The sequence below is a fragment of the Filobasidium floriforme genome (assembly GCF_021052385.1).
Source record: "Filobasidium floriforme strain CBS 6241 chromosome Unknown HD553scaffold_17, whole genome shotgun sequence".
Classification (NCBI taxonomy): domain Eukaryota; kingdom Fungi; phylum Basidiomycota; class Tremellomycetes; order Filobasidiales; family Filobasidiaceae; genus Filobasidium; species Filobasidium floriforme.
The window spans coordinates 159,503-181,670 of NW_025763638.1; the positions used below are offsets into that span (position 1 = coordinate 159,503).

Consider the following 22,168-nt stretch of genomic DNA (forward strand, 5'->3'; position numbering starts at 1 on the left):
TGGTCGCTGTGTTTGGTGGCTGCGGCGAGGTGTAGCGTAACCTGCAGCTATTTGATCCGAGTCGACCTTATTATATCCGACGTAACCCTGAGTCGCCTGCCTGTTTGATAGCTGATACTAACAGACCTCTTTTGGTTTGAGATGGTATGGTGATATATCGTATCTTATCGATCTGTCGGTAAGATCCGTCTCGTAGAGTTGCCAGTAAAGTTCGGATTGATAATCCGTCTTGCGATTGCGTATGTCGTCCTGTGCCTTCCACTCCGTCGGCCGATCTAGTCCAGGTGAGACGGCCTGGTACCGTCGTCTACGATCTAGTATGGAGCTATAGAGCTCTGACTCTATGAGATTTTACGTTGAAAGGCTGGAAGATAGTTGACCTTGCGAGGTTGTCTAGACTTTGTGATTGTTGAATATGTGAATCGGGAAGTCCGAGGTTGTGGGTGGTGCGGTACGTAGGCGAGCGAGCGAATGATCGCGTTTCCGGGGGTAATGGTGGTCGGCCGGCTCTTGATCGACAGACAAAACTTCGAACGATACTGTCAAGCTCGATGTGCAACCAAATCAGGTTAAAGGTACAACAGATGGCCTGCAGATGCAATTACACCGAGTTCATTACGATGTCTTGAACTCGAAACGATGTGCCCTCGACTTGCGACTTGTCATCACAATCAAATAGAAACCGCAATCGCCGTGCATAGCCGTCGGAACCTTCGCGATACCTCGAGCTCTCACAATTTACAATCACAGCAAATCCGTCCCACTCAAGAAGTTGACCTCTTCGTTCACCTTGGACATCAATGCGACCCGTTCGATACCTACTCGCCCATATCATCCTGCTATAGTGAGCAAGATTACCGGATCGGGTAATTAAAATCCCATCATGTCTCGGTCAACCCGCGGCGCACATCAGCACGGAACCGAGCGAGACGGACATCTGACAATCTCACCATGTCCGTTGAACAAGCTGATGAAACATGGGGTGAAACGTGGCTTTCGAATCGAGATGATCGGCTCATGGATTTATCTCCAGACTCTTTTGCAAAACGCAATGACTCACATGTACAACGGTAGCGGGTCACAAGTAAGATACAACATCTGGGGACATGATCTGTAGCGGAGGAGAAGCCTATCCAGTTTCAAAGTACCTTGTTCAGTGCCGTCTATTATTGTCAGGGTCGTCATGGGTCGCATCGCCTGCCGAAGCGTGAGCTTACCCGTGACCTCCAGTTGTTGAACGTCGGAATCTCTTGATCTTCGCACGAACGTCCTGTGACAACGGGTCCTTCCAGCGGCGTTTGAGCCTGGCCGAGTCAAGTAGCTGAAAGTGGTAGAGTTTGCTCACTACAGTCTTCAATTGGTTATCGTCACCCACGTCTTTGTTGAGGAGATCCAGAAATTGCTTCCTCTTTGTCGTCCAACTTCCATCGGCGCCGTCGCTGTTCATGGCCCTATACCATTTCTCACACAGCTCAAGCCTGTCTTCTTTGGCAGTCCTGTACCAATCATTCCCTTGCTAAGTGTTCGGGGGTGTAGTATACGTTGGGAACCACTTGCTTCTTTAAGGCGGCCTCAAAGATAGTCTCAACCAGATTGTCCAGGTAAGACTCTTGAGTTTGTTCAGACAACCAATCCAGCTTATCCAAAGTATGATTGACAGATAACGCTCGTTGCCCTCAGCTACATCCTGGAGAGTCTCAATCAAGCTGTTGACAAGCGATTTCCTGTCGTCCTGCAAGGATATTGTCTCTTTGCATGCGTTGATCTTGGCAGCCTCCTACTTTTATGGCCTCGTTTCCCTCTTCCGTGATTATCGACGCCATTACAGATAACGAAGCTGGCCATACCGAACCAAACAGATCTGCTGACTAGCTTTTATTGTTACCCCGCCGCATCGGCTGGTGGATGACTCTCTTTCGTTCACGAATCCTGCGAATCCTGACCAGAAGTAGGGGCAAGAACGTTGTATGTCCACATCTCGTATTCCTTTGTGCTCCAATAACGCGCCAGATCGCGCGATCTTGCACTATCCATTTTGTTTTCGTCCAGAGAACCTAACCTCTCCTCTCGCCTTCACCTCATCCTTGCCCGCTAATGCGCGAACCTACTGTAGTAGGTGTGTCTCCGTACAATGGTCTTCCTTTGATCGCGTCACGTGCTAGGCTAGCACTCAAGATCAAAGACATTGTGGGATCCTAAGAAACCATCTTCAGGCGGTACAGTTCGTGGTTCTCAACATCTGCGGTAGCACGCCCCTAGCATAACAAGACAATCGAAAGAAGAGGGGAAAGTCGACAACCATTTAGCAAGTACACAATCTCTGCCCTACTACAAGCGATCGTCGTCCTTCCAGTGGGTCACCGCTTTGGAAGGACTGGTTCTCTCCAACTGTGAAGGAGCATACTGCCGGAACCGCGCATGCTGTCTCCAACCAACCCAGATGGCTTTGCCTTCCGTAACACGCAATTCGTGGTAGGTCTCCTCGAGTTTGGCGAATACCTTCAATACGTTTATGAGAACGTCATCGGGGTACACCATGGTAACGGCTTGCGGATTTCCTCGTACGGCCTTACGGAAGTCTTGCTGCGCAACTTCACGCCATGCCTCGCCTATGGTATCCGTGTAGAACTCTTCGATCAATCGCATCGCGGTTTCTGCGCTGTTCGGTTGGGCCCATTTGACCAGGAACTCAGTGAGATAACTGCCATCGTAATCCACTTTGGTTCGGTTCCGGAGGATTTCCTCGAAAACAAGTTGAACATCTGACAATTCCAGTGACCCAATGACGAGGCTAGTAAAGATCGAATGAGAAAGGTTTGCGACACTGTAGTATGTGGCGGCATCAGACCCGCCCGTTTGAGTAGTCGGTGTTGTCGTACTACCGTTGGGAACAAGCGATGCTGCCGAGTTTGGCATGTTGTATCTTGCAACAAGGGATATGTATCACACTGAATGCCTTCGACGTGTCTTCGTTACTGCGTGACTTGCTTCAGACCCTTTCAGCCGCGCTTCACAACCTTATATACTTTGAATACAAAGGATATGGCGCCACCGTCTCGCCACTCCTTTCCTTTGTTCTCAGATGGCGCAATCATGACGATACAGATGGCGCGATCGTTAGGGAAGCTAATCACTGATTCATTTGGTCGAGCGGTCGCAGTGAAACGAATAGCTTCACGAGACTGGAAGAAAGAAAGAGCTTCGAACTGTGCAGGATGTCGCATAATCTGGACATGATCGTCATCTAGGAAGCACCTAATACCCATAGAAGCCAACATACAGACCGATACGTTTCCATGTCGCTATCGATATTATCATACAATCCAAGCGCGAAGCCTTCAACCCGAGCCTCGAGGGAGATGAGGAATGCTCTGCCACCATTCGGTCCTCTTGGGAGTCCCGTTTCGGGGTGTAAGTATTCTTCGCTGCTCGTTTATCTGCCACTCGTGCTTCCTGAACCAATCCAAGACAAGCATAAAGATCCGCCTACGGGTCGCAGTGGCATCTCTCTTGGGAAGTGTGAGAATCAGTTCGAGAGCCCTCTCTGCTATCTGCCCTGGTTTCTGCTCGACGGTCTTCTCAAAGTAAAGAAGACATAAGGCGGTGCGGTCCTCTTCAGTTTTCAGCTGTAACCAATCCTCTGTGAAGCGCTTTACGATGAAAGTGCTGTCCGGCTCTGGACAGTTTGGAATTGAGCTTCGCTTCGAGCTAATGAAGTCTGCAGCAGATTGCGTGCAAGACTGGGCTACGAAAGAATCGAATTCCGCGGCAGTCATTTCAAGAGGGGCTAATGAGGATTTGGATTCATCGAGCAAGAACGAGGAAGATTTGGTCATGGCGAATTGTGAACAAGCGAAACAGAAATTTCTGCGCACTCTCGATGTTTGGAAGAGTCCGGCCGCCATGGCCCCGATCCGTTTGCCTCGTGTCCCTTATACGATAATATAGCCACTATCGAACTGGGACTGAATAAGCTCTTATCTATTACTCCTTTCAGATATCGCCTGGTGTCTATCATGTCTTTTGTCGATGTTTCAAGAACCCCAAGTCGCACCCGATGCGAACGGAGGTTTATCGCCTCACGTTTCGTGACGGGAGCGGAAGCAAACCTTGACGACGCAGGGGGTCGGCTGACGAACTTCACTCTCCTTTGTCCAAGCAGTCGAGTCTCGCCAAAGTATGATCCTGCAGTGAGGGATACCTTATCTTGATCATGGCGCGTGTTCGAATAGGCTATGATTTATCACAGCGACACCAACTGGCTTCAGAACGCATGGGACGCGTCCCGTTCACGTATTTGCATAAGCCAATCTCCTCTAAGGAAGTTCGATCTCATGAGCTTCTAAGCAGATGATGTGTAGCATCCGTCACATCGAACACTTGACCCATTCTCCATTGGAGAAAGGAAAAGCTTCCCAAATGGACAAGAGCCGTTCCACGCGTAAGGAGGGATATCTACAAAATTCTGATATATCCGCTCCGCTTTTGTCTGCAATACTCCATGATCCATGAATCCGTCAAACTAGACTGATACAATTAAACTGCATCGAGATCAATCTCTCTCTTCACAAGCTCATCACGAGCCTTCAGTTTCCTCCGCTTTGCAGATGTGACCGCGTCCGAGGATATATAACTCTAGATAATTGTTCGCACCTTGCCAAACGGTAGTCATTGCGGGTCTAGGGCCACCGTTACTACGCATTTTCTTTATCCGGACGATATTCTCCCTCTGTTCGTCGATTGCGAAACATCGCAGTATTTCGGACAACATAGAGTCAGGTGACATTCCCGGGTGTACCTTATTGACCAAAGAGGCCGTAAGGTCATCCCACTTCGAACCAATGGTCATCTGATGGTAGAACCTTGCCAATTTCATACGGAGGCCCAGACGAATGGTTTCTTTATCATGAAACCATTAGAATATGAACGACTTCACGTCTTCGCTAACATGCGCCACCGTAGCGTGAGGCTCCACTAGTGAGCTTCCAGCGAAACTTGAAAAAGGGCAAGCCTCGGTTGAGGCCGGTGGCAGGCTAGGTTCTGGTTCCTCGCTTTGTCCTGGGAAAGCTTCCCTGTCAGATTTCGGCCCGGCACCGCACGATAGCATCGGAACACTACCGGTGGATGGTGTTGTTGACCAGCTGGACATGATGCCTAAGGTGAATGTCGGATTGTCACCAAATTTATTGATGGCTGCACCGAGTTGTGTGTGTATGCACCGAGTTGTGTGTGTATGTTGTTGTGTGAGCCCAGGTTATCGATCAAACGCATCAACATCACCTCAGTAAATTCTTTTGAGATATCTGTACAAGTAGTAAGGCTTAAACCGCGTATCTCGCATGCAGACTCTTTTCAACCCCGTAAACGGACAGTACAAAGGAGTCGAAAAGACGCCATCCCTCACAACAAAAGCTACCCCTCGAAAGGGGCGATTCAGGGTGTTTGGAGCCCTTTATTCAGTGACTATAGGAAGGATGACTGGACCAATGACCGGATTCGCGATTTGAATGTCTTATTCGAACGGACTGTCAGTACCCGGGGTCGCAGTCTTCCTTCGAGCACATACCACCTTCCAAGGTTGAAGCCGCAAAGTTGACGTTGTAACCAAATACAGTTTAAGCAATCGACCTGTACTCCTTTTCATACAGCTGGTATCGCTCGACATCTATCGGAACCCTAACCCCTTGTGTCTCACTCTTCCCTTGGCGCTCCCTCGCGCCATCCTCACAGACTCTGACTACAGCACCAAGTGTAATATTGCCCTTGGGAAACTTCTTGAGTGACGTTTATTTTACAGGCTCCTGATAGGCTGAATCTGTTTCGGTTTTGTTCGAGTAGAACATCTCGATGAAGGTATCTGCATACTGTCACATAACATGCATAGACAAGCTAGAGGCTGAACAACATTTTCGTATCTGATCATGCTAGACCGTAGTATCCGTCGCTCTCCGCTATTTTCCTATAGGAGCCCTCACCTGACAACAAACGAGGTTGGTATCTTCAAACGCAATCCAAAAGGCCGTTGTCGTTGCGTCCTCCCCGGTTTCCTTTGCCTTCTCCGACCGCCTCGCATTCTCCTTGATCTCGGCGTCTTTGAGAAAGACCAGCGATCGTCTGAGCGTTTCATCTGAGGAAGCCGCTTTCGCTTTGAGATCCTTGAAGAGATCCCTGACTTCCGCCCAATCGGGCTCTCTCCCGATTGTCTCCCTGTAAAACTCTCTGAATCGACTCTCGCGGTAGGCAGTGACGTTCATCTCGTTCCACGCCATGGTTAAAGCCTCGATGTAGATCCGAGTAGGTGCGGAAGATCCGAAAGACAACCCTCTTCTCGCGCCTTCTCGTTCGAAGGCGAGGCTGGTCGTTCGGTACGCAAATCTGAGGTCCTCGAGTGAGACCTCATCAGATGAAAGGGCTTTCACGAAGGCGTTCGAGGCGATGTCGAGGGGAGTGGTATCAGTCAACTTGAATCCTGAGCTCCATATGAATCTTGGATGCGGTGCAGGAGGCGGCATCTTGAGAACGTCTGATTGTTTGGCTGACGGATTTGCTGAATGATGAAAAGACCCTGCTTGTTCTCGGTTTCTATATGTTTGCCTGTTGACAACTCCCTTTGTACCATGATTGAGGGGTCAAAGGGGTGTGACAGCTGCTTGTCGAGCTAAGAACGCTATTAAGGGGTCTGAAAGGTTAGGCTTGCTAACTAACAACGATCCTGGGCAGGCCGTCGATGAATTTTGATTGTGAATCGTATGTGAGGGACAATTCTGGTTTAAACCACGCCGCGAATTTTCATCGTTGGACAGGCCTGGATCACCACTTGGAGGAGTTACAGGATTCATCTGAAGGCAATGAAACCTGAGGACATCACGTGTTCCCCTTTTTCTTGTAACGATATCAATGTGACATCGATGGATGCATGGAATCTTCGATCATTGTATCACAGGATCTCCGCCAGCTGCGGGATCGCTGGCAATGTCTTTCACCTGTGACCACGAGCCGATCATCCGTTATTGAACGGGTTGTACCGCTTCGCATCTGTGCTTTATGGAGTGATTCGCAAACGAGCTACTGCTGATTTCGTGAGAAAAGTTCGAGTGATAGCATCGCTATCCGCCCAAGACTGTGGAAGGGAGACGCAGAATGATGAAAAGGATGTGGTGCAGGTGATCTCGATCGATGGCGAACCTTTCCCGACTATCGCCTCTCGAAGGGAGTCAAGTGTTAGCTTTTCTGGCGTATATCATGAGTTAAGCGTAGTCTACGAGTTTCAGCTGCCACCCGGGAGTTGAGAAAGGAAGCTAACGATCAGGTCGACACGCGCGCTCTTGATCCGTTGGCGATAAAGAAAGGAGCGCGGGTCTCCTTTCAGACCTGACGACCTAGTCGAGAAAGGAGTCCCTGGAATCGTAGCCATAGACAAGGGAAGGGCTGCATCGCGATGTGTCCAATTCAGCTCCGCGCCCGAGAGACTCGTGCATGAAAGGAGGATAGCGGTTCTGAGCGTACGAGTATGTTGACTGCGACCGCTCTCTGTATATATAGCCCGGCCGATGTTGGCTCTTCGCCTGCCGAGAATAGGTATCAAATTTTGATACAATCGTTCCTCCAGACAAAATCAATCACATACCACCTATTGCCTGTAAATATGCGATTCCTCGGCTCTTGTTTCTCCGGAAAGTCCTCCAGAGACAGATCTGAAGAGGCAACGCCACCCGCAAGGACCGTCAGCACCGAGTACTCGGAAAAGTCTACAGAATATCCACCTCCACTGAGCCCTGTTCCCGGATATTCTCATCGAGATGACTGGGATAATCGATCGGCACCTTACGAAGGGAACCGACAGCCGAATTCAACGACGTTCACATGGCCGAACGGAGTCGAAGTGACCGTCAACATGCCGCCTGGATTTGACGGTCACTGCTCCATCAAGGTCAGGGACGACCATGACGAGGGCGACTCTCTTTACGACGACTATCCCGGTCGAAGCGGTCGCTCTCGAGACAATCGTATGCTCCAGAACGACCATGGTGACTATTTCCACCGAGGCGATCGTTCCGACGTTCGTTATGAGCCCAACTACGTCTCGGAGTTCATCGCAAAGTGGGAAAAGATCCCCGAGTCCAACGACACAGCCCGCAAAGACCTCATTGAGCATTACTTGAGGTTGACGTTCGGGGAAGACCAAACGGCAGACGGTCTGCTGGAGATTTACGAAACTGGTCGAATCGCAAGTCAGCAAGAAGCGCACAAGGTCATCAAGGCATTCCGAGACATGGAAAAGAATGCAGGCGACACTCAATTTTGGTCACACTACACGTTGATTTAGGGTTCTCGTCATGTAGTAGTCAGATCACAGAACAGTACGAGTATGTTTAAGAGATCCCGACAAGGTATATGATGGTCCACCTGACGCTATCAGTAAAAGGCGCAACTGTATACTATCGGTTTCTGATTATAATGGCCTCAATCCGTTTGCATAAGCCGAACGGTCGAGTGTCCCTTTTGGTGTGACGATACAGCTCATAATGTAGCGACGCAGCATATATCCTACGTAACATAAGAGGCGGGTCGAGAAGCGACGCGTTATCACAAAACAGCTCATCCTGGCTATTGTAACATTTGATCGTTTCTAATCGGTGGATTTCGCACCAGACGTTACGAGTCCAGCGCAAAGCCATGGCAGGCGTCCATCCAGAGTTCACCAACTTTGAATCGCGAGGGAGAAGAATTTACGCTCTGTACTACTCTAGCGATTTTTGTGTACTAGTGCTATGCTGTGTTTTCGAGGGTACGTACCTGCAGTAGGAGTTATACAAGCGTTCGCAACGGGCTGGCCAATATTTCCTGGCTCCGGTTTCTGTTGTCAAGGAGTTCACTAGGCAGGCTGCCTGGCACAAGCTCTTACAGAGCTTGCCACTGAAAGACAGGGAGGAGATGCAAGGTTCATTACGCCGGGAGATCAAATGGTCTCCCAGGTCAGGAGGCACTTTCACGATAAGTTGGCGCCTTACCCATACCGATCACAAGTCCCTATCAGGGTGACCCTCAATGTTTTTAACAAGGCGCAAGCTCCCAACTGCCTCCTGATCATGTCTTGCCTTTGGAGTTCTCCTACAACAATCTTCCTGAACAGATGACTGCCAAACAGCGGCGAATTATGAACCTGATCGAAAGGTGTAAACTAGTGCTGCTTGCTCACCGCTGCAACACAGGTACTTCACTTTCACCCCTGCCATTGTGTCGGGACTTCCCAAGCTTCAGCAAGGTCGCTGACCTTATATTTTCACCCTGTCATGCTCATACAGCCAAGACGGAGAAGGTGACGCATCGTTTGCGCTTCAACCCGTTGTGAAATCCTGCCCCGAGGACCCTGGCAAGGTTCGGCAGATTGGTGAGTTTGCGGTGACAAATACCCCTCTAGGTACAACTCGAGCTCAACAGCTTCATGTTCCACTCAGGTTTCAGGTATACCCAGCGCCAAATTCTGAAAGTCAAGACAGACTCGTTGAACAGTAGACGGCATTTCGCCTCCGGGATCGCTGGAAAAGATCTCGATATGAAACACACAGCACAACTCTTTGCATCGCTTCTGTTGTTGTCCATCCCGTCCATCCCGTCCATCCCGTCCATCCCGACCCTCTTCTGATTTCTAAATGATGTTCCAGAATTTCATCGCAGGTGATACAGATACCGCGGATGCAGACTGAAACGCTTTCCAATATCCCTAGAACGATGAGCGTCTTCACTGCACGTCGTTCAGAACTGCCGGAGAATCGTCGGACAGACGTAAGAAATACCATACAAGAGCTCCCATGCAATGAAAGAAGGATACTGCAGACTACCGATTAAATGCCTATACAACCGTCGACCTTGAAACCCCCGTATCACAATCCTAAACCCGCGTGAAATTTATCTGCACCATGTCATAACGACCGCTCGCGACGAGAGGCCTCTTACTCCCGTCCCCGCCAGCCTAGAGGGAAGAACGGCCTCAGGCGTCAACGATCTGGACCTTGATCGCTCCCTGAGTCGGGTCGGCAGCGACGTGGAAGGCCTCGACGGCCTTTTCCAGGGGGAATCGGTGGGTGACCAGCGGCTTGAGGTCGATCAGTCCTGCGGCGACGAGTCGGATGGCCTTGGGGTACTGTGGTCGTCAAGCGGAAAGGTAATCCGATGGTGAGCGATGAAGGTTCGATATTAGACTATGAAGCGAGTTCAGAAAGAGAGATAGGCTCACCTGGTGGCAATATCGGTACTGGAACTGAATGTCGATCTCGTTGGCCGAGCAGATCATGAACGGGATCTGAAGTCCGCGTAACAAGAGAAAGACATGATCAGCCTTAAAGCCCCAAAGTATTATTTTACAGGGAAGAAAGGACCGAGGTGACTCACGTTCTGCTCGGCTTTCCCGACACCGATGACGAACACCTTTCCTCCGAAAGCCATCGACTGTAACAACCCAACCGGAAGCGATATCACCCTCAGCAAACCCGCACACACAGCTTCGACCAGATCCCTTGAAAACCCGACCCGACTCGCGCCGACTCACAAAGATACACGTCCTGATCGAACTCTCCACCCCTGTACACTCCAGGGCAAACTTCAAATCCACCCCTCCTGCGGCCTCTCTGATCTTGACGGCGACCTCTTCGGCCGTCTGACCCCGCTCGACGAGGACGGTCTGTACGCCCGGATGGAGGGTCTTGGCGAAATCGAGACGCGATTGGAAGAGGTCGGTGATGATGATCGGGGTCGCACCGAGGGCTTTGGCGGCGAGGAGGGAGACTAGGCCGATAGGTCCAGCGCCGCTGCAAAAGGGAACGAAGGGGGGAGGAGAGATCGAGTCAGTACTGTGTGCCACCACATCACCTGTGTCGCGCTGTGAACCGCACGCGGGACTCACGCGATGACGACTCCATCGCCCAACCTGATCCCCGCCCGATCGATACCAGCGAGGGCGACGGCGAGCGGTTCACAAAGACTACCTTCTTCATAAGAGACGTTGTCCGGCAGCTTGTGCACCCATTCGGAAGGGTGGACGTGGTATCGTGTCAAGGTACCGTGGTAAGGCGGGGTGGAGAAGAAGACGACGTTCGGGCCTGCGCGATAGAAAAGAGAGACAGAGAAAGAGGTAAAGTTAGCTTCCGATCCGGCTATTGATTGGGTAGGGCAGGCTAGGGAGGAATGCTTACAAGCATTGTATCGACCGGAAGCGCAAGCTCCACAATCAGCCCTGCTACAAGGGACACCGGCTTCGATGGCTACCCTGTCCCCGACTTGAAGCCTGGTGACACCTTCACCGACGGCGACGACCTCTCCGGCGGATTCGTGCCCCGCGCCGCATTCGTCGGTGACGATCATGGTAGGTCCGATCTGACCGTGTTTCCAGAAATGGACGTCGGAGCTGCGATGAGCAAAGAGAAACAACGGTTCACATCAGCACGAGATGCAAGAGAAGGATGGACCAACGGAGCGTTGACTCACCCGCAGATTCCCGTAGCCCTGACCCTGAGCTTGACCTCACCAGGCCCGGGCTCAGCATGAGGTTTCCTGATCATATGCACTTCATGCTTCTCGTTATAAGCACAAGCGAGGTTGACGCTATCGTCCCCCTGTTTCAATTGCGAGAGGTCTTGTTCGTCGAGGACCTTGAAATCCGGGTGTTGGAGGACCTTGAGGGGGTCGAACCGGGATTCGTAGTGGGTCTTGTTCTGGACGGGGAGGGTGGTGGCAGAGGCGACGACCATGATTGCGAGTGTGTGACGTTGTCTGTGTGTGTGATTGATGTGATGTAGCGGGAGGTAGAGGTGAGGAAGGAGCAGGGAAGGGAAGCACCTGATCACTCGAGGTTATATACCCCTGGGCCAAGCATGCCAATAGGGGGTAAACAGACCCTTTCCACCCCGGGTTTGATCCGGATCACATGCACCCGAAGCGCAAGGGCGAGTCGGGGGAAATCATCCGATAATCGTCCGACACATCCTACCGATAATCATCCGACCAAGCCAGGGAGCGACGATCACATGTTCAGATCCCATATTTACTTTCTATTTACTTTGTTATCCTCTTAAACACGAGCAGACCCTTCCCCTTCAATTAATCGTCGTACATGACACAGACCTCGGCCGCGACGACCAGACACCCGACGATCATGCAGACGAGCACGATCACCGCATTATTCTTCGCAAACTCCCACCTGCCGACCTGGATCCCCTTTTGCGCGAGGATGGATTTCCACAACAGGCCGGCGAGTGATGCCGAGAAACTACAGACATCCAGTGAGAAGGATACAGTTGCAAGAAACAAGTCAGATGAGCATGAGGACCCATTGCGGATCACAGGGAGAACCAGCGACGCTCACGTATAACTGAAAGCCCCATAATTGCTCCCCAAAGCCAACGTATAAAGCGACCCGTACAAGACCCGATTCGAGACGACGTTGTTCGCGTTGTTGGACCACTGTTGGAGGACCCGGCTGAGGAGGATCGTCGCTCCGATATTAGTGCCGAATGCCTGTCAGGCATTCAAACGACGTTGTCCCATACGAAAACAGGGGCAAAGCGACGTAATTAGCGGACTGGAAAGCGTTGTCAATCAATATTGACCGCAATCGACCCACATTACACCCCAAAACGCTCAAAACGCCCATCAAGAAGATAGCCCCTGCCAACCCGGCCACCTTCACCCAACTGGTCCACCACCCGCCAAACACCCTTATCCACCCGACGTACGACAACGCTTCGACGAGGATGAACATCGAGAACGCGAACGGCAGCAGCGGGAGGGGGAGTCGGACGAAGACGTGCGTAAAGGTGGGAAAGTGCTGAGGGATCGCTTGAAAGGTGGATTGGAAGGTCCGTTTTTGTCGAGGTTGCGTTTTGGGAGGAATGGAGGAGGTCGACGGAGGGAGGGAGATGGAGGTGTTCCGAGTGATGGGTGAGCTGAGGGTGACGCTCGTAGGGTTCATCCCCGAATTCCTGCGTCTCATCGTCATCGAAGTTTCCGCCTTGCCATTACTATGCACTTCCTGAGGGATCTGGATCGACCCGTTCGATGTCGGCTTGGGTGCCTTCCCAGCTTCGACGACGCCTTTCGAACCGGACAAGTCGTCCATACCCTGTAACTCCAGTTCGTCCACCCCCGCTCCTCCATCCGCACCGCTCACCCTATCCGCGGACGAGCCCCCCTTCTTGAACTTTTTCATGTCGTACCACAGATCCCTGGCTAGCATGACTATCGCCGCAGGAGCCGTGACCGTCCACACCCCCTGCACGCCGTGCAACAACCCTCCAGCGCTCAGACCGACTAGGAGCGCCAGGGCGACCCCGAGCAAGACGGACCCGAAGATGGCCCCGTTCTTATCGATCAGGGCCGTCTTCGGGTCCACATCCGGCGTCTCCAACCGTCTCGGGATGAGCTGATCTTCTTTATCCCTAAACACCCCCCAGACGAGTATAGGGAAGAGGACGAAACCGGTAGCCAAGACGGGGAGGACCGTCCAAGCAGAATAGACGAGGAAGGATACGTCGTATGCGCCCGTGAGCACCAGGTTGGTCGGGTTGGAAGAGACGAGGACGGCCGAGGCGATGTTGCACGATGCGAATTGCATGAAGATCCAAGCGCGTGGTGGGGAGATGCCGGCGATACGGGAAAAGTAGGCCAGGAAGGATGTTCCGGAGAGGATGATCGGGTCCTGTATAATTTGGGCACGACAATCCAAGACTCAACTTGTCAGCGATCGCGGTCCCTCCAATGCTGCGACTAGACTTCAAGGAACGACGTTTACAGCGACTCACGTTCCCGACGATGACCCCGAAAAAGAAGAAGAACAAGAAGAAGAACAGGTAGAGTCTCCTTCCTGACGTCCCGCCCTTGAGCGAGACCCAGAAGGCCATGTATCGTAACAACCCGGTGCAATCCAGGGATAACGAGATGTAGGCCTATAGCGCGATTTTCCAAACATGTCAAATATCAGCATCGGCGTCGAGCCACACTACTAGCCGGTAAAAGGTATACTGTAGTGTACGACCCAGATCTCCCAGGCACTCGACTCACGAGCGAGATGAACAACGTCATGATATCATAAGGCTTCACCCCTCCACTCCCGACGATCCCCGTCCGAACGACGTCCCCGGGGATGCTCGTACTAGCCAGTAAGAGCAATACTCCGATAACGGGGGCGGTACTGAGGGTTATGGGGAAGTGGTATTGTTTCTCTAAGAGGTCATCTTCTTCAGGATCTTGATCTTGATCTTGATCTCCGTCGGGGTCGGGATTGCTTGCTCTCGGGGTCTGAACAGGCGGGTTGGGAGAAGTTGAGGTTGAGCATGAGTTTATGGTTTGCGTATGAGGACCGGACGTTGAGGATGAAGTTTCGGGGGTGTTGAGGATCCTAAGCTTCCTGAAGAGCGTGACTAATGCTCGGGTGAGGGGTCTTGGGAGCGGGATCCGGATCGGGAAGACGACCAGGACGTCTATCGAATCAGGTATCAAAAAGTCAGTAGTAATCCGGAGAAATGTCATAAAGATATCATACTGTGTTGTTTTACTCACTCACTGCGATAAAGACGATCAGGGTGAAGATCGAGAACCCGTTGATCCGGTGATTCGATTGAGCCTCCATCTTGGCTGGTCCTCAACGATGCACGTTCGATCGAAGGTCGCGATGGGTCTGATCCTCCTAGCTCCTAGCTCCTAGATCACTTGGAGAGTGAGTCGCCGCGGGTTCCACTTCGAGGTCTTTTGTAGCTTGTAAAATGTAGATCTAGTTCTCCTTGAGCGGACCTATAGCTATCTTTGTCCTCGAGGACCTGAGTAAAAGGATGTGTCTCTTCCTTCGACGGTGTGCGTCCAGATGCGGATGTCCTCCTTTATACCCTCCCCTCAACACAAGCCGTGGTCCTTCGTCATACTTGCGAGGTTCGTGTCAGTTGATGGTGTGATCTGCCATGACGATGTGGCATCGTGTGTGTAGACTCGTATTTCCTCTGAAAATAGAGCTAGAAGTTGAACGGACCCATATGACGAACGACCGAAGGAATATACTTCCGTCATCGATGGAAAATTAGCTTCCGAGGGGGATCCGTGCATGTGCATGTCGTTGTTTGTTGATAAAGTCGGATCAGGGTTTCGACCTTTCTGGTTGAAGTTGAAATAACAACGTAACCTCGACTTGCATCACCGCTCACTCTACCCCATTCTCTGCTGCAATGAGCTTTCGTCAGGATAGCGACCCCGGTTCTGTCAAATCCCTACTCGCCCTCCTCCGTTCGAACCAGGACGCCAATACCAGCAACACCAGCAATAGTGTCGCAGGAGGTTCTGCCACAGCTACTCCACCACCAGCACCTCCAGCTGCGAACGACCCGTATTCTTTAGCTTCGAATCCGTTTCATCAGGCTACATACGGTCATCCCGGCTCATCTAAGGGGACTCTGAACGGTCATCAGCATCAGCATCAACCTGAACGAGCACATGTACATGGTTATGACTATGGATACCAAAACCAGACTCAGCCGGGATCTGCACAAACAGGTGGTTCTTCGCTACAAGACCTCCTGGCTACCTTGAGACGGAACAACTCCGGGCCATCCACATCCGGACCGTCTGAATCTACACATCGAGAGACACGCTCTCATCCGAGCTGGATCGAGACGCTCACTGGGACCGAGAGGAGAGAACGGGAGAGGGAAGAAGATCCATCACAGGTACAGGCTTCTGGCTCGAAACGACGTCGGATCGAACGAGAGGTAGACAGAGTCGTAGAGGTGGAGGTGGATCCCTATGCCGAGGAGGATCAGCATCGACCTGAGAGGGGTTACGAATATGATTCGTACGAAGCGAACGGAACGGACGACCATGATTCAGAGAGGCCCGCCAGGTCACCCAAGTCTGAACATGTGATCCAGGTGGAGGATCCTCATCACTCAGCAGTGATAGACCTCTCCGCAAACCCAGACAATGATAACGAAGTGGAGGAGGAGGAGGAAGATGATCGGATGAACAGGTACGGCTATACGCCCGAACAAATGTCCAACCTCTCTATCGAAGAAGGAAAGCCGATCGTAGATGAACTGATAATGAGGGGTGATGTGGTGGAGAAATTGAAAAAGGTACGTCTTACCCCGATTCCTCTTTCTCTTCTTCGCTCTCGTCGCGTGGGTTGTCTCCACCCTGCCGGAGGAGTGCAGAGGAAGAAGTAGCTAACGACTACGCTTCGTTGTCCGGAATCCGGAATCGATAGTTGAAGAAGGAACAAGAAGAGCTGGAACGTCACATGTGGAAGAAGAGGGGAGAGATCGTGGCGGATTACAAGACGAAGTTGCCCGCCGAGTGAGTCGGTCTCGCTTCCTCTGAGGTCCGTTTCTAAGCATTTGCTAAACCGATCGACATGCCGATATTGGGGGTACGGTATGGTAGACGGGCTCCAGATCATCCAGAGTACAAGAAAATTGTAAGCTACACCCCAAGATTATACCTGTCGGTCTTTACTAGTCATAATGGACCGCTTACCCCAAACACGACCATGTTTTACATCTAGATCCAACAAAGAACAGCAGCGCTCGCCAAATTCTATGCCCAGCGAGTCTTGCCCTTTTACGACATCACGATCAAGAAACAGCTCGTTGCGCTGGCAGATATCGGGTTCCCGTGTTTGGGAGATCCGGAGGCGTCGTACCAAGGGGATGGTGATGAGGGCGACAAGGAGATTAGAAAGAGGAGGGAGATGGTTTTAGGCGTCATTGAGACGGTTGTCGGGGCGGAGAAGGGGAAGGTGTGAGGGACGAGATTGGGATATGATGGATGGGAGTAGTCGCACGATGACGCGGATCAGTCCGCATGTCCTCGAACTTGTATAAAGCGCATTCATATACCACGAACTACGAACAGGCGCGCGTTTCATATGAGCGCGATCTCGCGAGCTATACAATCGATGGTAATGTCGTTGGCAATATGGAAACCAGGCAGCTGAGCCTAGTTGAAAGGTTTTCGTGCAATTGCCGCATGTTGGTCTCTAGTCATTGTCCCACTCGGAAGATCAAGCAATAACAAAAAAACAAGGCAAGCGGCCGTGGCAAGTGCTCGAACCCTTTACCAAAATGACCATGCATGAGAAGCTTGCGCTTGCCCTCAAACACGACAACCAGCATTTTCACGAGTGGGATTTTAAAGGCAAACTGCGTGTGTTGGGGATCTCTGTGTTTTGACCCGTGGCGTAGATCAGTAAGCAGGGCTTTTCTTGGCTAGAGCGGCTCGCCGAAAGACTTCCTTTGGCAAGAGGGCTTACCGACAGACTTTGGCATATTACAGATCTCCCCTCACAATCTCGCATGTATTGCAAGGGTGAGCTTGTCGTCGGTTATCGAAGACTTTGACCGTTCCGGGCTGATCCGTCGCATACTTTCGCAGGTTACTGCTTGCATACAAGCGGAGAGTGTGCTTGAGCTGGGAGCTTCCAAATCACGTGCGAGGATATCCGCCTGGCTACGAATTGTTACTCCCCAGGATGTGTTAGCGTGTAACGGGTATGATGTTTGACCTCACCTCCCCTATATCTTGCCCAACAAGCTCGAACTTTCGGCGCGATGTTTCACCCCAGAGGAGATCCGCAAACGCCTCGATAAGGTATATGTGGTTTTGGAGAAGGTACCGAAACAACCGTGGAACGCATGCGGCCCCGACGACGCATATTACGGAGGCGAGTCGTCGTAAATGCCAAAGCCACCCTCCGGATGAGGAGCTGACAGACGCAGTGACAGATCGAGATTTTGGGTTCAGTGTCACGCCCCTCACTGCATGGCACTCGACGATCCGTGGATGCTGCGGCGTGGCGAGAGTCGACTGCGAAGGGGGGCGCCAATTCGCTGGACGAGCCAGATGGGGAGTGAAATGTGCTTCGCTGTCAGCTAGCCTGGGTTCACCACCCTACCACTCGATGTATTTCGACAGCCACCAGCCTACTTTCCTCCTCTCATCAAGTCATAACTCTTGGTCACCTCTTCTCCGCTACACTTGTTTGCCATCACCATGATCCATCCGGAGATATCTCTCTCTTGTCGAATGTCGAAGCCCATAATCGCTACGATGCTCGGATACCTGAAAGGTCTTCGTATCCATGTCCGCGCCCAAACGGGAACTCTGCGATGCAGAGAAATCGGCTCAAGACAGGTTCAATACCGTCGAAGTTTGAAGGTATCATCATCCGATGAAGAAGACCCCTCTACAAAACTTACCCCTATCACTGCCGAATCATCCTTTCTAAACCAACAAAAATGGATTCCACCCGAGGTGAAAAAGCGGAACGGAGCCACAAGGTCAGCATATCAGCATCAACTCAAATCAATAATATGAGTTGGACGATCAATGCTGACGTAAAATTCAATAGACGAGAACGCTCACAAACCTGCACGCGTAGGTCCAAACCCTGCAGGGGGACGTGGACTATCAAGATCTACATTTGCGGACATACGAATAACGTCTACAGCTTCGCCTTGACCTCGTCACCAGGAGCACCGGCGAAACTGCTCTTTCCCCGTCCTACCACGACCTCGGCGATCCCATCCACGCTCTCCAAAGCCCACTTGACTCCTTCATCGCTCGTCAACCATTCTTGACCCTCCACCGCGACCTCTCCCTCAGCCCCACCTCCTTCGAGCAGAGCCTTTTTCAAGCCAAAGACGTGCGAGGTGAGTTGGGGACCCACGCCTTGTTGAGCTCGAAGACAGGCTATGGCGACCACGCTAGTGAGCACTCGGCCGATCTTGTAATGACCTCCGGGAAAGCTATCGACGGGGTCCGAGAAGAGGGGTCCGTAGTGCGACGACAGGATGTGGACGGGGAGGTCCGGGTGGGATTGAGCGAGTTTGGCGAGGAGTTTGGACGCGTGGGGTTCGTAGATCCCATCCCATAACGATCTGGCTTTGATCTGGGTCGCATTGACGTTATGTTCCGTAGGTTGTCTGTCGATGGTAGCCGAAAAGTTTCGAATCAGAGGTCTTAGCGAGATGTGATTTGGGTGACGGATCGACGATACCTCAGCGACTCGGTGCTCAATCCCGCTTTGACGTCTTCAGAGAGATGTGCTCGTAGAGCTCCGAGGGCATTAATTGTCTGCGAGAATGTCGTTGCTCTTCAGTACCGCTGATTCGCCTTGTCCGACGTTGCTCCATCGGTTACCCACCCTTGGGATCTGACGTAACAAGCGTGACGGCGAGATTCAGTGTTTGTTCTAGCATGAATCAAACATCACGAATGTACTCACTCCCGACTGATGACATCAGGCAGATCCGGTGATCGTATCTCTTCAGCATCTCCTTTAACCATGACATGGCTTCCACCGGAACTCACGAAACCTGTTCAAATAACGTATAGGGATCAGTGTCATGTCCGTGCCCTGCTCTCGAGCTCCAAGGCTTACCTATACACTTCAGCCCCACTTCGCGCATGATCTACATGAGCCGCAAGCATGATCAGTACGATGATAACTACCGGAAACTTGTCAGTCGATGAGACGAGCTTTGCACTCACAGCCGCGATCCTGATCTGCTCCTTCAGATCCTTCCCTCGCTTCTCGCTAGCGAAATCATACAGCTCACACAGGGACGCCGGCGAATTGACCGTGACCAGAGCCCCGGTGGACAAGGTCAACCAGACATCGTTCTTGGCCCCATTCTTCTCGGCCGTCGAGCTGATCTTGTTGAACAGCCCCTGAAAGGCTGGTCGTGGGGGAGCGGGGATGGCCGATCCGAGTGCGTGAGGGGCCGCGATGAGGGCCTTGAGGGATTCAGAGAGGCGGACCGAGCTGGCAGCTGTTTTGGCGGACATCGTTGCGAGTTTAGGAAGGTTCGTTCGGAAGTGAGCACGAGGTTTTGGCAAGAGCTAAGGCTTCGTACAATATCTTCGAGGTATATATACGAGTTCAAGGGTAGGTCGGTCGCGGTGCATCGACCTATTCTCGGATCTCGGAACAAGCGCCCGAATCTCGGAATTCGTCATCGCGGCAGGGATCGATCTTCACAACATGATCTATGCATTTATGCGACGATTGACAAGGTCGATACATCCCCCAAACCTACTTCTGAGCCTCGACAAACTCCTTGACGAGCCCTATAAACTGTTCAGGCTTCTCCGCATGCACCCAATGGCCCGTATCAAACGTCTCCAAGCGCATGTTCGGGAAAAACCCTCGAGTGATCGGTTCGTTGCGTTCGGTAATGTACCTCGCCTTGGCCCCCTTGACGAACAGTGCCGGGCCTTCCCATGTGGCTTCACCAGGGGCGTAGGGAAAGTGGCCGATAGCGGGTATGGAGGTGGAGAGGATGTCAAGAGGGATTCGGAATTTAAGGGTCTTGGTCTCGGGGTCGATAAAGCTGTTTGTCAGGAGGAATTGGCGGATGGAGAGTTCCTATTCGAGCAAAAGAGGTCATCAGAGCGAAGATCAGCTATTTTGTATGTTCATGAGACCTAGACCTCGACTTACCGGCTCGACCTCGGCCAACAACTTGTCCGCGGCCGACTTGCTCTTCACACCCGCCTCCTCGATCCTCTGCATAGCATAAGCGTATTCTATGAACCTATCATCCCACCGTGTCATTCGAATCGACAACATCAGCACTGATGTCTTCAACGACGTGATAGCAAACCTATAGTATCAGGAGGTATGACTGACTCTTTGGATATCTTGCCCCTAGCCGCAGCCATATCCGCACTGATCAACGTCCGGAGTGGAGAGTTGTATTCCTTGTTCAGCGCTACGGACATGACGACCTTGCCTCCCCTACACCGTCTCACAAGAAAAACGTACAAATTAGCTCACCCACATCATGCTAGGAAGCGATCAGGCTCTGGGGGGAGCACGATACGACGTACATGCTGTGACCCAAAAGATTCACCCCGCTGTTTAGTCCTTGGTCTTTCAAGAACCTAGAGACATCGGCAGCCATATGTTCGTAATCATTAGGAGCCTTGTGCGGTGATGTCCCATGATTCCGCAAGTCCTGTCACCGTATCACACGCATATCATATCATACGTCATACCCGTCTCGCATGAGCCTTCCTTATAACCTCGACATCTGCGGGCGATACGATACGTTGCAACAAGGATCTCGACTCACCAATACGAAAACCTGCATCCGTAACTTTTGCGCCAAGGCTTTACTCAGCGTCCTCCAATTCTGCTTCGACCCGAAGAGTCCGTGACAGATGACCAGGCTCTGGTCTTTCTTGACATCAGCCCCTTCAGCGGGAACGTGGTGGAAGGCCAAAGGGACGGTCTCTAGGGGCGTCGAGGAGTAGTATCGGAAGGCGAGTGGGGTGGAAGGGATTGTCCGGAGTAGGCTATATAGTTACGGAGGGGACAGACGATGTGGTCAGGTTTCGGGTTGGGGGTCTTGCATCGTTTGCCTGACTACTGTGCTCACCTCGTCGGCCGGACGCACCGGCCGAGCGTCCTGGTCGAAGTAATCTCGCTCAAGAACCCAGCCATGTTCATCTCTATAATCCGCTGTGATTAACAATGATGGTGGGACTGAGCAGGACCTCTTGCTTGAACTTGACATTACACATACCTATAGCTCTACAAAGCTGCTCAACCCTTTCGCTAACCGACCGATTCCCGACTTTTTCCTTCCGGTCGCACGGGTATCGGAAGCAAAATGCAGTGGTTTCGGGATGCCGAAAGTCACTCGATCACTCAATCGTCGGTCTGATTCGGGTATAAGGATGGCGAGAATTAGCCAGATAGCCAGAGGTTTGTAGACCCGATTAGCATGGCGAAGCTCGGCTGTCCAACTCAATTTATCCCCGAGCTTCAAGCGCCTGTGTGTATGCGATTGTCCATAATGATGTCGCGCAACCGAAATGCAAACTCGATCTCGAACTTACTGAAGCTATCCTGGTGTTGTCGATGCCAATTGAAGCAATTCCAGAAAGATTCGGTGTCGTCAGCGAGTTTGCTTAATGCGACTTTTCAGTTACTGTGAGTTTGGCTGGGCATGATCACACTTATTGATAACCGATGCAGTAAGCATCCAACAATCTTTCTTCTCGATATTGATGTCGGCCAAATGATAGATTTCTTCAACCAGAAGGGTCTCGATATCGATGGTGGCCAATCTTGATGTCGATGATGAAAGGGCAAGGTGCGTAACAATAATTGATGACAATGATG

At 51.7% G+C, this 22,168-nt stretch overlaps 9 protein-coding genes across 9 annotated transcripts; 2 read left to right on the forward strand and 7 right to left on the reverse strand.

Moving 5' to 3' along the window:
* Window positions 1–1,920: 1,920 nt before the first annotated feature.
* Window positions 1,921–2,916, reverse strand: HD553DRAFT_325255 (uncharacterized protein; the record flags this gene model as incomplete). Its single annotated transcript, XM_046181592.1, has 2 exons — window positions 1,921–2,026; window positions 2,405–2,916. 2 exons carry the CDS (start codon window positions 2,914–2,916, stop codon window positions 1,921–1,923), a joined length of 618 nt encoding a protein of 205 aa, XP_046034873.1.
* Window positions 2,917–3,338: 422 nt separating this feature from the next.
* Window positions 3,339–5,149, reverse strand: HD553DRAFT_325256 (uncharacterized protein; the record flags this gene model as incomplete). The annotated part of the gene is made up of 4 exons (XM_046181593.1): window positions 3,339–3,745; window positions 4,084–4,233; window positions 4,654–4,729; window positions 4,949–5,149. 4 exons carry the CDS (start codon window positions 5,147–5,149, stop codon window positions 3,339–3,341), a joined length of 834 nt encoding a protein of 277 aa, XP_046034874.1.
* Window positions 5,150–5,786: 637 nt separating this feature from the next.
* HD553DRAFT_325257 (uncharacterized protein) lies at window positions 5,787–6,512 on the reverse strand (the record flags this gene model as incomplete). The annotated part of the gene is made up of 2 exons (XM_046181594.1): window positions 5,787–5,864; window positions 5,976–6,512. The coding sequence occupies 2 exons, from the start codon at window positions 6,510–6,512 to the stop codon at window positions 5,787–5,789; spliced, it is 615 nt and encodes a 204-aa protein (XP_046034875.1).
* A 1,133-nt stretch (window positions 6,513–7,645) lies between these two features.
* On the forward strand, window positions 7,646–9,895 carry HD553DRAFT_358741 (uncharacterized protein; the record flags this gene model as incomplete). The annotated part of the gene is made up of 5 exons (XM_046183921.1): window positions 7,646–8,231; window positions 8,768–8,788; window positions 9,063–9,174; window positions 9,306–9,391; window positions 9,459–9,895. The coding sequence occupies 5 exons, from the start codon at window positions 7,646–7,648 to the stop codon at window positions 9,644–9,646; spliced, it is 993 nt and encodes a 330-aa protein (XP_046034876.1). The 3' UTR covers window positions 9,647–9,895.
* Window positions 9,896–11,853, reverse strand: HD553DRAFT_73833 (putative L-arabinitol 4-dehydrogenase). Its single transcript, XM_046184458.1, has 7 exons — window positions 11,485–11,853; window positions 11,193–11,404; window positions 10,904–11,099; window positions 10,550–10,808; window positions 10,393–10,449; window positions 10,238–10,303; window positions 9,896–10,144 (listed from the first exon to the last, which is right to left on the reverse strand). Exons 1-7 carry the CDS (start codon window positions 11,745–11,747, stop codon window positions 9,992–9,994), a joined length of 1,206 nt encoding a protein of 401 aa, XP_046034877.1. The 5' UTR covers window positions 11,748–11,853; the 3' UTR covers window positions 9,896–9,991.
* A 97-nt stretch (window positions 11,854–11,950) lies between these two features.
* On the reverse strand, window positions 11,951–14,975 carry HD553DRAFT_314881 (uncharacterized protein). The gene is made up of 6 exons (XM_046180405.1): window positions 14,554–14,975; window positions 14,056–14,474; window positions 13,797–13,940; window positions 12,620–13,693; window positions 12,362–12,513; window positions 11,951–12,265 (listed from the first exon to the last, which is right to left on the reverse strand). Exons 1-6 carry the CDS (start codon window positions 14,621–14,623, stop codon window positions 12,097–12,099), a joined length of 2,028 nt encoding a protein of 675 aa, XP_046034878.1. The 5' UTR covers window positions 14,624–14,975; the 3' UTR covers window positions 11,951–12,096.
* Window positions 14,976–15,167: 192 nt separating this feature from the next.
* Window positions 15,168–16,943, forward strand: HD553DRAFT_351328 (uncharacterized protein). Its single transcript, XM_046183605.1, has 4 exons — window positions 15,168–16,112; window positions 16,244–16,332; window positions 16,420–16,453; window positions 16,541–16,943. The coding sequence occupies exons 1-4, from the start codon at window positions 15,210–15,212 to the stop codon at window positions 16,778–16,780; spliced, it is 1,266 nt and encodes a 421-aa protein (XP_046034879.1). The 5' UTR covers window positions 15,168–15,209; the 3' UTR covers window positions 16,781–16,943.
* Window positions 16,944–18,322: 1,379 nt separating this feature from the next.
* On the reverse strand, window positions 18,323–19,896 carry HD553DRAFT_314885 (uncharacterized protein). The gene is made up of 4 exons (XM_046180406.1): window positions 19,528–19,896; window positions 19,398–19,448; window positions 19,034–19,110; window positions 18,323–18,959 (listed from the first exon to the last, which is right to left on the reverse strand). The coding sequence occupies exons 1-4, from the start codon at window positions 19,822–19,824 to the stop codon at window positions 18,479–18,481; spliced, it is 906 nt and encodes a 301-aa protein (XP_046034880.1). The 5' UTR covers window positions 19,825–19,896; the 3' UTR covers window positions 18,323–18,478.
* Window positions 19,897–21,561, reverse strand: HD553DRAFT_314887 (alpha/beta-hydrolase). The gene is made up of 6 exons (XM_046180407.1): window positions 21,420–21,561; window positions 21,114–21,336; window positions 20,869–20,996; window positions 20,669–20,776; window positions 20,480–20,573; window positions 19,897–20,404 (listed from the first exon to the last, which is right to left on the reverse strand). The coding sequence occupies exons 1-6, from the start codon at window positions 21,488–21,490 to the stop codon at window positions 20,072–20,074; spliced, it is 957 nt and encodes a 318-aa protein (XP_046034881.1). The 5' UTR covers window positions 21,491–21,561; the 3' UTR covers window positions 19,897–20,071.
* Between the last annotated feature and the right edge of the window lie 607 nt (window positions 21,562–22,168).